General features: G+C 35.0%; 1 protein-coding gene across 2 annotated transcripts in view; it reads left to right on the top strand.

Annotated features, from left to right (window-relative positions):
• PCDH15 (protocadherin-related 15) overlaps nt 1-17,772 on the top strand; it is a 516,985-nt gene that overhangs the window by 237,536 nt on the left and 261,677 nt on the right. For both annotated transcript variants that reach the window (XM_015565490.1, XM_015565491.1), the window contains exons 8-9: nt 4,816-4,924; nt 15,516-15,628. In XM_015565490.1, coding sequence (XP_015420976.1) covers nt 4,816-4,924; nt 15,516-15,628 — 222 coding nt within the window. The remainder of the gene's footprint in view (nt 1-4,815; nt 4,925-15,515; nt 15,629-17,772) is intronic.

Genomic DNA, 17,772 nt, shown 5'->3' with positions numbered 1-17,772 from the left:
AGGTGACAGATTGGGTCAGCTTATTGCCGTGTGACACAAAAAGTGAGCTGAGTAGACCTTAAAAGCATTTGTAATACTTTCAACAATAAAGATAAATAAGTAAAAGTAAAATAAAAAGTTATATGCAAATATATATATATATAGAAGACTACAAAGAAAGCATGTTCACTTTTGAGGCAAAGTACAATAGAATTCTAGTATCTGGATGGCTTTTTATGGGTCTTCTGGAATTCAACTTGATTAAGAAAATATGCTGAAAATTCTCAGGCACTAGGTTGTGGATTATAAACACAGTTAAGATATTTTCTCCCCACAAGCCAATAAAGCTTTAGGTAAAGAGGTAATTATGACAATTATACCAGGATGGAGGAACATTGTGATCTATTCCTTAAGGATACCCAAGCAAATTTGAGCCATGGGTAAGTGCTGGGGTCCAACCCCAGCAGGTCCAGGGGTCCCCAAAGGTGTGGACGGAGTCGGCAAAGAAGGAATGACACGGAGACAGTGTTCAGTTGATCAGCAGCCTTGCCAGGATCTCTAGCAACAATCTCCAGTCAAGTTCTGTGTCCATGTTCTCTTGCTAGGTTCTCCAGCCAGGTTCTCCAGGTTCTCCAGCCAGGTTCTGTAGCCATGTATGTAGTTTAAGTGTTATTGTTCGTAGTTAAAGTGAGTAATTACCCGCCTGGCACTTAGTGAAAAGGTTTTATTCCCTCCCTAACTTCAGGGGAAAATCCCTACCCAGGGAAACAACCTTTTTCGGAGAGGTGACCTTGGTTAAAACACATAGCGCCAAGAAGTTGAGCAAACATATTAAGAACAGTATGCTATATATGCCAGGTCCCTTGAAACAGCAAGGATGGACCGGCTCCCGGCAGGTAAGTTTCCAATTTCTTCAGTGTATTGTTCCTCTGTAATCCGAACAGTAAAATTTGAATCTAAGTGAAATGAGGGGGCTAGGAGAAGAATAAGGAACAGCCATTGCTATCCACATGCAGATAACCTGCTCTTCAAAAGAAATACATTTCTGAATTACTTTCATTTTCACAAGAATTGAGGATGTTGTTCTTTTAGTAATACCACTGTACTATTTTCTTAGTAGTAGGTAGAATCAAGTCTACTTGAGAGGAGTGATCTCTTACCAGGTTGGATATTTCACTAAGAATACAAATTGATACAAGTGTGTTAAGTATGGACTATTTGGTGAACATTGCAAATAATTACAATGACATTGGTTTTGAAAGGAACTATGTCATGATCTTACTCTAATGTGAAATCTAATGGGATACAAACAAACAAACAAAATAAAACAAAAACAACTGATGAACAAAATAGATCCAGCAACATAGAAACATGGAACAAACAGGAATTTCAGAGGGAAGACAGGTGGGGGATTAGGCAGGTGGGGGGCATAGGGAGGGTAGTTGATTAACAGAGAACTTATATGCATATATACATATATGCATATCCCAGGGATGCACACAATAGAGTGGTAAAGTCCTGGGAGGGGTGGGTGCAGGGTGGAGGGGGTCAATGGGAAAGCAAACAAAGAGGACATTTGTAATACTTTCAACAATAAAGATAAATTTAAGAAAAAAGACAGGCTATGTCTGTGGGCAGCTCCATGGGTCCAGATGAGTGCCCTCAGGCATTTACAGCCCTAAGGTAGCATTACTATTATAGACTGAGAAGGCACAAATTAGAAATACTTGCACTATGATGTTATGGTGGGCTACTACATCACTAGGCTATAGGAATTGTTCAGCCCCACTATATTCTTTTGGGACCACTAACTTATATGAAGTCCAGTGTTGACTATAATGTCATCCTATCTAATAAAGACAAAATATGCAAATTGACCGTCACTTCACGACAAAGATGGCAGTGCCCATAGTCAACAAGGAGGGAATATGCAAATTGATGCAACAAAAAACGGCAGCGGCCAGACTAGGGTGCTTGCCTTGTCGCGACACAGGCGTGCTGCCCCACTCTGGCCGCTCAGGGCCTCTGGTCATCGCACATGCACACGCACGGAGCAGCTGGGTAGGGGCAGGACACCCACTACGAGAGGGCTGGCGGGGGGTGGAGGGAGCTACAGGATGGCGGCAGGGCCAGAGTGAAGGCAGAAGGTGGTGGCGAGAGCGAAGGCCCATGTCCTGGGTGCCAGAGGGAAGCCGGTGCCGGCAGCTAGGGGAAGGAAGGCCTATTCTTGCATGAATATTCAGGCCTCTAATTATATAATATATGACTGTATCACTAGTGTCAAAATTCTCAAGATTCAAATATCACAATTGCTTTGGGAAATAATCTTAGAAATCATATTTGAGAATGTATTATTTTTATCTTTATGGGTTTTCTGAAAAACTCATAAATAGTAGCATAAGAAAAAACCTTTTTTGTTTTTTAGATTAGCTGTTAGTATTATAGGACAAAATTTCAGTTCTAATAAGTTATTTAAGACAATTACAGTTAGTTTTCCAAACTAACTCTCCTGAGATGTTTACAGTTTTCTATTTCCATTTTTAATTTTTCTGATGATTATCAACACAGTTCTAAATAGGACACGTTTTTCTTTTATTTCTTCAGTTTTCACTATATGATATATGAAAAAAAAATGAGGAATTTCATTAGCACTTTTTCCTCCCTCTTGGTTGTTTGCTATGTTATTTTTACTTTTTATTGTTTATGTAACTCTAAAGAATATGATTAAAACCCCATTAATTATTCCAACAATTTTATATAGTATAGAAAGAGGATTTTTAAACTACATGACTACCAAAACTCTAATACCTCTTATGTGTTGGCTACTTAACAGCGCCACAGAAATAAGCACACTGAAGGGCATTAGCAGGGACATCCTAACATCAAGATCTGAGAAGATTCACACTTTTGGAAAAGTTACCACAGAGTTAACTAGTTGAACCAGGAGTAATGTAGCTCAGCTATACGCTGACATTGGCTGACACCATCAGATTCCTTTGAGAAATGGGTAGGAAGAGTTGATCAACCCTTAACTCCTACGTTCAAACATATGTACTTTGAACAGCGTTGGATTTTTTTTTTTCATTTTATAGAGAAATACAGGTATTATAAAGAAAGTCAACAGATAATTGGAAAGGTACATGTGTGGCGGGGTGGAAAGGCGTGTAGAGAAGTGAAGGGATAGGGAGAAAGTAAAATGGAGAGGAAGAGGCACAGAAACGGGTAGTGAGGGAAGAAGCTTAGGAAGAGTGTTGTGTGAGAACAATAGTTATCTAGATTTAATTGAGAAAATTTGATATTGATTGGTATTTCATAGTTCCAAATCCACAGTTAGAGAAGTGAATAGAACATTGGTAAGTTATCCCTACCTAGAGCTCTTTATTTTTAGTAAAATATTGATAGCATGTAAACCACTGAGAGCCCATTAGCAATTATGATCTCAACAGAGCTACTAAGATATATAAGAGCTCCAAATTATTGGTCAATGATTATCTTTAATTATTTCAACTTCAATAACTTAATACAGTGGTCCTCAACCTTCTGGCCCTTTAAATACAGTTCCTCATGTTGTGACCAAATCATAAAATTATTTTTGTTGCTACTTCATAACTGTAATTTTGCTACTGTTATGAATCATAATGTAAATATCTGATATCCAGGATGGTCTTAGGCAATCCCCGTGAAAGGATCATTCGACCCCCTAAGGCGTCATGACCCACAGATTGAGAACCGCTGACTTAATATAACTTAGTTGTATACTTATACTTAATATATATGTATAACAATAATAATGTAACTTAATAAAATTTAATATTGTAAATAATGGTTTAATATCATTACTCTTTCTTAGCACACGAGAATTGTATGTTTCTGCTGGGATTGTAAATTACTGATTTTGTATAAGAGTACATATGTTTCAAGGTCTATTACTTGCAAAGAACTAATAGAAAATAACAGTATACTAATTCGAGGAATGTGAAACTGTCAGATATTGAGATGCAGTTTATTTTCCTTTATAATTACCACTTCCATATTTGGACTAAAGGTTTCAAAGACTTAAACCCAAACTGTGTACTAAGGGTATTAGTTCAAAGAGATGTTAATGTGTGGTTCTAGAAAATGTGCTGATAATACCTTCTTCTTAGGTAATCATTATGCAAATTAACACACTTAAGCCTCTGAAAAGACCTATAGTAGATTAACTTTTTCAAATTATATTTTATAAAATATTTCCCAAGCTTATCTCTGCATAGTGCACATTTTTTTTCAGCATACCCATTATAATCTAGTACCAGTGTTAACAACCTATGTCCTATTCACCACTGTTTTTATAATTAAAGTTTTATTGCAACACAGTCATGTCCACTTGTTGCTCTTCTGTTACAATGGCAAAGTTGAGAAGCTGCAACAGAGACTGTATGCCTGACAAAGCCTACACATCGTTATTATCTGGTCCTTCATAGAAAAATGCTTGCCAATCTTAAATAAAAGATAATAGCAATACTAGGTAGTTTTATATTTCTTTTGATAAGATGATCTAGAGAAAATTCAAAATTTATTGATATCTCTCTCCCTTGCTTTCCTTTTAGGAGAAATTCCTAGTATAAAGTTCTATGCGTGTAATTACTATATCTTTTTATTTTGACTTGGAGGACACCTTGCTACTTCAGATTCAAAATTAACCAGCCTAAGGTGTTATATTACCAATATTAAAACCTGAGTTAAACTACTGCCTCAGTTGTCATTACCTATCCACACTCTAATATCTGAATATCAATTTTTCATAAAGTATTAGGAATGAAGCTGAACTAAACTCTCTGACTTTATCTTTTTCAGGAAGAACTGAACCCTATCATCGTTACCCCACCCATCCAAGCCATTGATCAGGACCGGAATATTCAGCCGCCATCAGATAGGCCGGGCATCCTCTATTCCATCCTTGTTGGTTTGTATCTGCTAACATTTTATACTTTCAGTTATCACTCTGGAATCATGTAAGGAAAAAAACTTGTCTCAAATCAGAGTAAAGAACTTTAATAACAAATATTTTCTTTTTGGAAATTATTGTTATTATTAAGTATAAATAAATGTACAGATATTTTTCTCTCTCAGAATTAGTTTCAGTGAAATGTGTAGAACAAAGAGAAAAACTTTTACTGAAGCAGTAAAACAACTTTAAAAAAATAAGAGATTAATCTACATATTGGTGTTTTCTTCAATATCACCTCCTAAAAAATTCTCTGAGAAAAAGAAAATGAAAAACTTACACTGTTTGCTCTACCAGTATTTTATCATTGGTGGGTGCAGATACATAATTCTGAAAATATATGGCTGATTAAATAAGGGCATTTGGAGCCATATGGGAGAAAGAGAAGGATTCTAATTAGCCCAAGGGTACATAATACATTATTCCCTTGGCTAATTTTTTCTTGAAAAATTTCACAGAAGCTGTCTTAATCCATCCTTGTGCAGATACTGCTAATTATACCAAAAGAAAAAAATGATGAGAACTTGATTATGTTACCCAAAATTGCTTTTTTCCCCACACGAGTTGTTTTAGCTAAAATATGGTTGTGCCTCCGTTGAAGGGTTTTTATTCTCGGGATGGAAAAATGTGTCTGAGAAAGCCATATATGTAGAGAAAACTCAAGTAATTTTGACCCAAGCCTTTGGTCTCTAGAATATATCATACACCAGTGGCTGAAATTAGACTATTAAATCTTTAAAAAGCTCTTTTGAGCATAAGCATAAGCCTCCTTTAAATTTATAGCACTCTTGTCATAGATAAACAGAAACAGGCATTTTTCATGTAATTAACTGAAGGCTTGAGAGTATGTCAATCACGGCACTAGATGCTGTAGATAGGACTGTGAGAGTTAACAGTTCTAAGCTAAGGTGAGACAGAGCATATGACTGAAAACAGGTCAAAGGGTAAAATAATGCGCATAGCTTTAAGCACTATCAATAAAGTATGAGACATATCATGTGGGCTTAGGGGAGGAGAGTGCTAAGGTTTTCTAACAGAATTACTCAGGAAGAGTTATTTCAGTGGAATGAGTGTGGTTTCTGGGCAGAAAATGGCAGACAAATGATCTAGATAGATAATGCAGCATGTGTGAAGTCCAAAGGATGAAATTTAAAGATAGCCTTGGGGAGGCATGTTACTCAGAGTGGGCTGGTATCCACTGGCATTTGTAAGGTTTTTCACATTTAATAATTACATATATTGCCCTAGCCAGTTTGGCTCAGTGGCTAGAATGTTGACCTGTGGACTGAAGGATCTCGATTTTAATTCCAGTCAAGGGTGTGTACCTCAATTGCAAGCTAAATCCCTGGCCCCAATCAGGGAGTGTGCAGGAGGCAACCAATCGACATATCTCTCTCACATTGGTGTAACTCTCTGTCTCTCCCCCTCCCTTTCACACTCTCTCTAAAAATAAATGGAAAAAATATCTTCAGGTGAGGATTAACAAAAATAAAAGTTAATCTTTTTTTAAATAAGAGAGCAACTACTCTATAGAGCAAGACACATTCCTTATGTTGTAAAGTTGGTTTTCTGGCAGCAGAGACAGGCAATGAATAATTCATATAATAAACAAATGAATAAATTATATGTATTTATAAAAGATATATGGTGGTCAGAGCTATGGAAAATAAAAGAGCTGGGTGAACAGGATTGGAAGTACAGAAGAAGTGTTTAAAATAAATGACAGTATTAAATAAGATGATCAGGGTATGCTTCATTAAAGAGGTGAGATTTGAGAGAGCTGGGTGAACAGGATTGGAAGTACAGAAGAGGTGTTGCAAAATAAATTGCAGTATTAAATAAGATGATCAGGATATGCCTCATTAAAGAGGTGAGATTTGAATGTGGCAGCACAGAGTGGACATAGGAGTGTCTGTCTGCCAACACCCCCCGCGCAGGACTTCCTGGGAGGGGACAATAAAAAACACCCACCTGGGCACAGTCTCCGCATCATCCTAGATCAGCGGTTCTCAACCTGTGGGTCGCGACCCCGTTGGCGGTCAGATGACCCTTTCACAGGGGTCACCTAAGACCATCCTGCATATCAGATATTTACATTATGATTCATAACAGTAGCAACATTACAGTTATGAAGTAGCAACGAAAATGATTTTATGGTTGGGTCACAACAAGAGGAACCTTATTTAAAGGGCCAGAAGGTTGAGAACCACTGCTCTAACAGTAAATTTGCTTTCACAGCTATGTTAAGTAAAATGATATCCTTTCATAGTACTTACATTTCTAGAAGGCAGGCATAATAGGTGTAGAGAATGCAGCTTCTGTATTTTTACTGCTTATGTTCAAATTCTGACGTTAATGCTTGCCAACATGTAATATTAGGTAAATTACTAACCACTCTTCTTCAGATTGCTCCTCTTTAAAATGGGGTTGATCAAAATTGATTTTTCTGTAAGAAGGTTTGGAGGATTTGATCTAATTATATAAATATGCTAGTATTTGGAAAAAGTTAGTGCTCAAATGTCAGTTAATGTTGTTATTACCATTAGGAAAAAAATAAAGCATGTTTCCAAAGTCATAAAAGAATGGTAAGAGAAGCAGCACACACACACACACACACACACACACACACACACACACACACACACACAGATTGTATCAATATTCTTTTCCACATTCTGGCCTTTTAAACATTAAGTAACCTTGCACATAGCCTAATGGTGCATTTATTCATGCCTTCTATTCTCTATAATTTTACTCTAATTTTAAATAAACTCCACCAAATTAGCAACTGTTTTCTTCTTTTTCTTTTTGGATTTCTGGCTTATTTTTCTCATTTACCAGGAACTCATTACTAGCAAATAAGATGGAGTATTGTGGATTATTTTTATTATTATTATCCTTTAAGTGAGAAAAAAGGTTTGATTTTATGGCACACATTATTGGGAGATGTTTCTTCAACTCTACATGTAATATTTACTGAGATCAATGCCAGTCATATTTTTATAGCTTCCTCTGAAAATTCTATTAATTTCTGAACACTTTTTAAACTTCTTGTACTTTTGCACAGAAGGGTCACATAGTACAGAATAATAAGCCACAAAAACTGGAACTCATAAAAATAGATTCCCCTAAAAGTTAGAGAATAGAATGAGTTCATAGATGAACATATTATTGACAGTAATGAGCTAGGTAAGACATATATTAGTAAAGGACAAAGTTGAAATGCTTTTATAAAGAGCCTCCAAAACTCAGTGACTTAAGTCAAATATGTACAGCAAGAAGCTATTTTTTTTCTCATGTAATGGCACAGATGTTTATGGGCAGGGTTTATAGGAAAGATTTATCCTCTAGACACTTGGTTTGTTATTCCAGTCATTTACATACGACAGCCAATGGGGAAAATGGTAAGTCCAGGATAAGTAACTGGAAGTGAACCAAAATTTGTCAAAATATGAGAACAATGCAAGCTGGAGAAATATAAGGGAAGCTGAAGAGACAGAGGGTGGTGTATTAGTGATCTGTTACTGTACAATAAACCACTCCAAAGATTAGTGACCTGACATGACAAAGATTCATTATTTCTCCTGTTCTTGTAGGTTGATTGGAATCAACTGAGTAGTTCTGCTTTATTTACATGGTGTAGCTGAGGCTACTCTAATGTTTGCGTTCAGCTGGAACTGAACATCCAACGTGGTTACTAGCCCCTTCTCTCCATGCGGCCTCCCTCATTCAGTAGTCTTCTTACAGCGTTGGTTGTTGGCTTCTAAGAGAGTAAAACTGAAAACTGCCAGTTCCAGCTTAGTCCTGGGACTGGAACAGAATCATTTCCCCTACCATCTAGTGCCCAAAGCAAGTGAGGTCATCCCAGATTCAAGGAGATGGATAACAGATTGCTCCTTGATGGGAAGCAAACAAAACCGCAGCCATTTCTGATCTGCTTCAAGTAATTTCTTTTTGCGAGTATGTTGTTTTTTCATAGACAAGAACCCTCTTGTTTATTTTATTAAATAATTTGTTTTGATCCTTCATCCCAAGCGTGAAAAATAAGTTTGAGTAAGCCCTCTAATATTTAAAAGTATACATGTATTACTATCAGTAGTTAATATTTTAATGCTTAATAATTGCATAGAGCACTGATTATTATTTATTACATTAGACATAAACCCACATTTCCAATAATTCTATGAATTGGTTAAAAATTGTCAGTCTAACATTATTTCAGGTCTGCTTGAATCTTTATGACTTGATTTAATAACTTGATGATTAAACCCTTACACTAGGAGATGGGAAGTAAGTCTCAGACCACTTTCTTGGTGTTTACTTTTAGTGTTATCTTTAATCTCAGGTTCATTGAAGAAATTTCCCAACAACTTATTCATTTTGTGAGTATTAGCTTGGTGGAAAATGAATTCTACAAAACACAGATCACTTAAACTTGCCAAATGTAAACCCAAACCCACAGCAATGTGCTGCAAGCAAACAGATGGGAGAGAGCATCTGTCAACCCTTCCACGCTGTATAATTGCCTCACCTCCCTCAAGACTTCTTGCCTGTGTCCCTACAAACATACCACAAATAGTCAGTCTGCATATTAATTATTTAAGCTTATTTTGTGGTATTTTGGGATAAGATAAAATTAAAGTTTAAATAAGGGTGGTAGTTGCACGGGTCCATACAATTGCTCAAAAACATTGAAGCTAACGTGCATTTTATTGTATGTAAATTGCATCACTAAATAAAAAATAGTAATTTGATGTTTTGTTTTAATTACACTCAATTACACTTTGGGGATGACCACAGTAAACAATGAGTAACTTTTATCTTAATAATTGAGAGATTAAACTGGATTTTTGGCATTTATTTCAGTGAATATAACTGAATGGAATACTAGAAGATTTAGGAGGTTATAATAGTGGTACAAGTATGAAAGGACTAGACTGAGTAAGGAGCTAATGACATAGGCAAGGTAGAATCACATGGACGATATACGCAAAAATGTAGGGGAGGGATTTGGTGATTTGAACCCATCTAGTCAGCAAAATGATAGTATGGTTTGCAAAAATTCAGTTCATGGTTTTGTATTTGTTGTTATCTGTAAATCACAGATGTGAATATTTCATCTACCCTAACATGGTGGCTCTCAAACTTTAGAGGGCATGAGATTCACCTGAGGTTATTCCAAGTGTACCTTCCTGACCTTCCTTTTCAGAGATTCTGGGATAGGATCTTGGTCTTTCTGATGCATGCAGTACTCTTTGAAGTCCTGCCATACAAATGCATGAGAAAAACAACCCAGGCAAATCTTTGTAGAATTCACCTAAGTTGAGAATTGGCAACGAATATAGTAATTTAGTTTTCTTAAGAGACAAATAAAAGAGAATTTGAGATTTTTTTTTTGAGAGGGGATTATAGAATTGTTGGCAATATTTTGCATAAGACAATGGAGTTTGTTATTTGTCAAGAATAGCTTAAAAGTAAGTTTGCAAAGGGAATGGACTTTTACCTAAGGTGATATGAAAAACATGGAATTATGAGAAATGGAGTTTATTGTTTTCCATTAGAGTTATCAAAAATGCACAAAGAAAATTGAATAGCTTAAAGAATAAACAATAAACCTAAAACTAATGGGAGAAAATAACAAGAAATTAGAGGTAATATCTATCATAGGAATAATATAATACAAAAAAAAGTGCTTTTAAAGCATAGAGGAAGCCATGATTAAAATTATTGACAAAAGTTTTGTTATATGAAAGGGGTAGCCAAGGAGTTGACTATCAGGGGAATGGATACTTTTAACCCAAAAATTAAAATCAAGGTGAGAACCAGATGGAGAAAACCCAGAGCTTTGGAGGTGTTCTGGAAGAAGCAACATTTTAGATGAATTATGTGTTGACTATAGAGTTTGATTCATTTACATTTAAAATAATTACTGAAAAAAAGGGACCTTTGTCATTTTGCTCTTTGTTTTTAATATCTTATAGCTTTTTCATCCTTCATTTCTTGTGTAACTTCTGTTTTGTTGATTTTTTGTAGTGCAATGTTTAAATTCATTTCTTATTTCCTTTTGCCTATATCCTATAACTATTTTCTTTGTCTTTTCCATAGGGATTGCAATAACAACCTAAAGTTATAACACTCTAACTTGAATTTATACCAGTTTAATCTTAGTAATATACAAAAAAAAAAAACAAAAAAAAAAACAAAACAAAAAAACACTTTGGTCCTTTAAATTCAATCTCTACTCTTTTCAGTTGATGTAACAAAATTACACTGAGTGGCCAGATTATTAAAACCAGCCAGAATATTATGACCACCCCATCAGTATTTCATTGACACTTCCAAAAATACTGAATATTGAAAACTTCCTAAGCAAATACTCTCATGGCTTTATTATTATCATTCTTATTATTATTTGCATAACTAATTACTTCATTGTATTGATCGGGTGGTCATAATAATCTGGCCGGTCATAATAATCTGGCCACTCAGTGTATATATTTATAGATTGTGTGCCTGAAAATATACACTAATAATTATTTTCAATGCATTATTTCTTAAATTATGTAAAAAACACAAAGTGACATGACAAAGCATTGTTACTATAATACTGGCTTTTATAATTACCCATGTATCTACCTTTACCATGTTCTTTATTTCTTCCTACTGCTTCAAGTTCCTTTCATTTCAACCTGCAAGAATCTCTTGAGTATTTCTTGAAGGGTAGGCCTAGTCCTTATGAACGTCCCTTAGTTTATCTGGGAGTCTCTTAATTTCTCTGATATTTTTGAAGGACAGTTTTGCTAGATATAGGATTATTTTTGAAAGATTTTTTTTTAGCACTTTGAATATATTGACTCACTGCCTTAGGGCCTCCAAATTTTCTGACAAGAAATTATGCTGATAATCTTATTGAGGATAGTTTGTATGTGATGAGTCACTTCTCTGAAGTTGCTTTCAGGATTCTCTTTTTGTCTCTTGAGTTTGATTATAATGTTTTGGTGTGAGTCTCTTTGAAGTCATCTTACATGGATTTCATTGAGCTTCTTAGATATTTATATTTATGTCTTTCATCAAACCTGTGAAAATTTCAGCCAGTATTTCTTCAAATAGTCTCTCTGCCCCTTTTTTTCTTCTCCTCCTAGGATTCCAACGGGTATATGTTGGTTTACTTGATAATGTTCTACAGGCCTATTTGAAACCTGCCACAATGGGTCTGAGGCCACCTGTTACTACTTGAGCCAATTTAAGCAGAGACGGGGTGAATCACATATGAGTGTTTGATCCAATGATGTTGGCAATGTGGGGAGGGCAGACATTCACCCTAGAAAATCTGCTGTGGCCTCCTATTGAGGTACCTTATCTATTTACAGTCTTGTTTCATCCTCCAGTTTCCCAGGGTCTGTAAAAACACTTATCTATAGTTAGTAAGGTGAATAATTATTAAACAACAGTGGCTCTATTCTTATCTCATGCTCTTCCCCACTATCATATTGGGCACTGTTGACTTTTGTTCAAACTTTTATTTATTTCTTTATTTCTATTGCTCAGACACAATAATTACCATTGCCCTATCTTTCTTTTTTTTTTTTTACCTGCTCAAATCTATCTTTAAACCTCTCTGATTAATTTTTATTTTAATTATTATACTTTTCAATTCCAGAATTTCTTTATAATTTTTTAGGCTTTTTTTCTAGTGATATTTCCATTGTTTTCACACATCATTTTCTTGACTTTCTCTACATTTCCTTTAGTTCTTTGAGTAACTTTAAGACAGTTGATTTAAAGTATTTCTTTAGGAGGTCATTTTTCAGGTGTTTTTTAGGAGCAGTTTCTGTTAATTTATTTGTTTTTTGAATGGGCCATACTTTCCTGTTTCTTTGTGTATCTTGTATTTTTCATTATTGTTATTGAAAACTGCACATTTGAACCTGATAATGTGACAACTCTAAAAAATCAGAGACTCTAATTTCCCCACGTTTTGCTGTTTAATGTCACTTTTGTTTATTTATTTTTTATTGTAACTATTTTGGAACGCTGAAGTCTATTGAAGTCTTGAAACTTCCTGGGGAAGGATTGGACAGTAAATTGTAATCAATTCCTGTCAATTACAGTTCTGAGCACAGTAACAGTTAGCCACCCCCCATCCCTCAGCTCTTGGCAGGAAACTGTACACATGTTCCTGAAGCAGCTTGCACCATGCTTGTGGGAGCCAGGCCCTGGAAAAAGGACCCAGCCCTCCACAGAGCAGAGAACTAGACCATGACGAGTGTTTGCTGCTTCTGCTCACAGAAGTGCAGGACTTCAATAGACTTCAGAGTTCCAAAATAGTTACATCCGACAGACTCTACCAAGGTAATTGTTGTCTAAATAAAGAGATGAATTCCTAGTCTTTTTCTTTCACTGCCATTTTCCCAGCATCCTTCAGTACGATTGTGATTTTGGTAGATTATGCCAAATTCTCCATCACAGGTTTTGTCATACCCTTTTACCAACACCAGAAATGTCTAAAAGTTCATGTTTTCTCAAAGACTCACCAATAGAATGTGGTATCCAGCATGGAACATTGATAATCTAACAGTTAAAAAAGGAACTTCAGTGTGGCTTTAATTTCATTTTTTTATTCTTATGTATAAAAATGAACATCTTGGTTTATGGTCAAGAGTCATTTGCCTTAATCTATCTGCTCGTTGTCTATCCCAAACCTGTTTTAAATTTATTATTGATGTTTTTCTTTACTAATTTGTGAATCTTAATACGTTAGGGATATAAACCTTTGCCTCCGATGTAAATTACAATAATTTCCCCTACTTTGTCACCTGTGGTTTTTACTTTGTTTATTTTGTCTTACCATGTAATTTGGTAATGTTATCAAAATTATCTCTTTTTACTTACTGCTTTTTTTTATTTTGAGTCATAGGAAAGATAAGCCCACTCTCATTTGAGAATAGAGTTCATGTTTTTATCTATTACTAGCACTTGTCTTGTTTCATTGTTCATTATGCATGAATGCCTTCTCCATCTAGAGTTTACTCTAGTATTGTGTATGAAGAATGGATGAGATTTTTGTCATTTTCTGTATGGCTCTCCTACTAGATGAAAGCTCTCATTAAATTTTTCCTACTGTTTTAAAGTGACTCTATTATCACAGGCTAAATTTTCATGCACAATTTTGACTTATTCTAAATTTTCAAGTCTATTTTACTGGTATAATTTTTTTCTTCTATTTTTGTTTGCTTGTTTCAGAATTTCTTTTCTTATCTCATAGTTGAAGCAAAGGAGAATTTCTTATCTCAGAGTTGAAGCAAAGGAGAATTTCTTTTCTTATCTCAGAGTTGAAGCAAAGGACTGGTAGCAATTAACTCATTTTTGCATATGTTTGGATTCTGGCAAACTGGATTGATGCAAGTTCTATATTACATTGTCTCTTTGACTTTGGACAAGTTATTTAATATCTCAAAGCTCCCTAGTCCTCCACTGTAAATGAAAATTATTTACAGAGTTATTAGTGATTACTTACACAAAGCATATACCACAGAGAAGGCTTCAATAATTGGAAGCCATGTTATTTTATTCTTATGATTATTGTTTGGCCAAAATCATATACTCTACAGTTATATGATTTAATGTTTACTTTTTCTTCAAGTTGGGAAAAATATTATAATAATGTTGCAGTATACAAAGGTAGATAATACAATTGAAGTACATTTCTGTAAGAAGAAATGTATTTCAACTCATTAAAATATCTACATTGAAGAAATATCATATCTAGACATTAAAAGTATCATGAACATATTTTATGTAGTATTTAAAATATTTTTAAAATATATTTTTATTAATTTCAGAGAGGAAGGGAGAGGAAGAGAGAGATAGAAACATCAATGATGAGAGAGAGTCGTTGATTGGCTGCCTCCTGCATGCCTTCCCCAACTGGGGATCCACCCCTCCCCCGACTCTGACATGTGCCCTGATCTGGAATCTTTGAACTCCTGGTTCATAGGTCAATGCTTAATCACTGAGCCATGCTGGCTGGACTAAAATATTTTGTATATAATTGATGTAGTTAGCTTGAATCTTATCTTTAAAAAAATTTGGCCAGCTGGAACAGAATATGCTGATTTTAATTTCCATGCATCTTGATATTTGGTACACATTACCAGTCATTTTTTGTTACAAGATATGTTGAAAGGCCCATGCAAGCTATAATTAAGATTTATGCACCATTAAAATACAATTTTAGAATTCAAAATTTGCTCTTTATACACTTAATATCTCTTTTTATGTGATGAAGTTTCAAATAATTAAAGAGTCCTCTTAATAAAGGATATTTGGAAAATCAGCCAAACATAACATATTTTTCATCCTCTTGCTCATAAACTAATTAATTATATACCACATTTGCATCTGCTTTCCCTAGACTGCATAATTTTGAAACTTAATTTACTAATGAAATTATGATTTTGTTCCTCAGTTAATGAAGGGAAATAGATATAGCAGATAAACATATTATTGACTGTTCTCCATTATGTGCTGAAACCTCAATGTCTTTCAGGGACTCCTGAGGATTACCCGCGATTTTTCCATATGCATCCCAGGACTGCAGAACTTAGTCTCCTGGAGCCAGTAAACAGAGACTTTCACCAGAAATTTGATTTGGTTATTAAGGTAAATTAATTTCTTATTTCCTTGTGTTTATAAATTGCTAATAAAAAAGAAACCTGTAGAGGCTACTGCAGGCACTCTAATGTTATAAAAATTAAAATGAATTTGGACAGCAGTTAACCAATTTTTTATTCAAACAGTAAATTGCAGCAGTTTTAATCCATTGTTGCTTTTCTTTAACTTTTTATATTACAGTGTGATTCAAATACTGAATATTTTTATATGTAATAAATGCTTTGGTCAAATGTATATAATTTTACATGCTGCCCTTTATTACATCTTTAACTTTTTTTTACTTAAAGGAGTTAATTTTTATTCATGAAACTTAACCAATGAATATATTTAAGATGTGCGTGGATTTATATTTTATTTTATTAAAATATTATTATTATTTTACATATATATTTTATTGACTTCAGAGAGGAAGGGAGAGGGATAGAGAAATAGAAACATCTATGATGAGAGAGCATCATTAACTGTCTGCCTCCTATACACTCCACACTGGAGATTGAGCCCATAACCCAGGCATGTGCCCTGACCAAGAATCGAACTGTAACCTTCTGGTTCATAGGTCGACGCTCAACCACTCTGCCACAACAGCTGGGCAAAAATATTATTTTTATATGACATTTTTTCTAGCATTAAAAAAAAAGATCTCATGCCCTAACCAGTTTGGTCTGCGGATTAAGGGTCCCAGGTTCAATTCCGGTCAAGGGCATGACCTTGGTTGCAGGCACATCTCCAGTAGGGGGTGTGCAGGAGGCAGCTGATCAATGTTTCTCACTCATCGATGTTTCTAACTATTCCTCTCCCTTCTCTCTGTACAAAAATCAATAAAATATATTTTAAAAAAATCTCAGTTGTCTAGAAATTCTTTTAATATATCTCACTATTTAAAATTTTGATAGATGATCCTAGGTGTTTTATAGCTTTTTGTTATCTATACATAAAAAACATGATAGACTGCCCTAACCGATTTCTCTCAGTGGATAGAGCGTCCGGGCAAGGGCATGTACCTTGGTTGTGGGCATATACCAAGTAGGGAGCGTGCAGGAGTCAGCTGATCGATGTTTCTCTCTCATCGATGTTTCTAACTCTCTATCCCTCTCCCTTCCTCTCTGTAAAAAATCAATAAAATATATTTTTTTAAAAAAACATGATAGATATGCAGCCTTATGAAATTTTTAAAATTTAAAATTGGTAAAGGAAAAGGAATTACTATAAGGAAGCTTACTGAGCATTTATGTATGACGACTTCCATTGAATTGTTGTCACAACCTTAATAGTATGCTAATCAGTGCAAATGTGGAAACTAAAGATCAGAGAAAGTAAATGATTGGCTCAGAGTATATCACTAAAAAGCAGTAGAATTGAGATTCAAATTTAGGTTTATTTAAGCTAACAGTGTACCTTTTTTTGCTTTATCAAGATGCAGTTGCTAAGAAATGGTTGCCTGGCTTAACTATCTGTCAGTGAAACGACAACAGTTCTATGTAGACACACACTTAATTTTATATCTAATTTGAACATGTTTTGTTAGGACCTCATTATCTTTTACATACCAGATCTTTTGTTTACTTAGTGGTCCTTGGTCCTTAAAAAAATTATAGTCTAGAAAGGAAAGTGTCATATAACCCAATAAATCAAATATAGCAAACATATCAACTGCTAACAGAAAGACACTTAAGGGCTGATGAAGCAGAGAATAGGTACATTTAAATGAATCTGAGGACAGACTTGGGGAAGATTTTTCTGGAAATCACCCCAAGCTAAATTTTGCTGTATCGCAAGTGTTTGGCCAATGAATAGAAGGTAGGAAATATGTTTGAACATAAGGAAGAGCAGAAGTAAAAGCTTGGAGGCATGATGTAGCTGGCTACAAGCAGTTAACAGGGAAATGAGGGATAGCCAGACCACAGGGAGGGCCTTATGTGCCACTGCAATTTCCTTGGATTTAATTCAGTAGGGGTTTGGGAGTCATTTAATAAAGAAAGACTCCTTTTACCTCTTATGTATAATGGTCATGCATGAGATAGTTCATCTTCTTGCATTGACCACATTTTTTAAAATCATAGGACTGTAGAAAACTAAAAACTGTGTATCCATTGTCTACTGTCTACCTACCCTCAGACCTGCGGCGGCTTTCT

This window comes from Myotis davidii, unplaced genomic scaffold, assembly GCF_000327345.1.
Source record: "Myotis davidii unplaced genomic scaffold, ASM32734v1 scaffold20, whole genome shotgun sequence".
Taxonomy (NCBI): domain Eukaryota; kingdom Metazoa; phylum Chordata; class Mammalia; order Chiroptera; family Vespertilionidae; genus Myotis; species Myotis davidii.
This window is presented reverse-complemented; position numbering and strand designations above follow the sequence as displayed.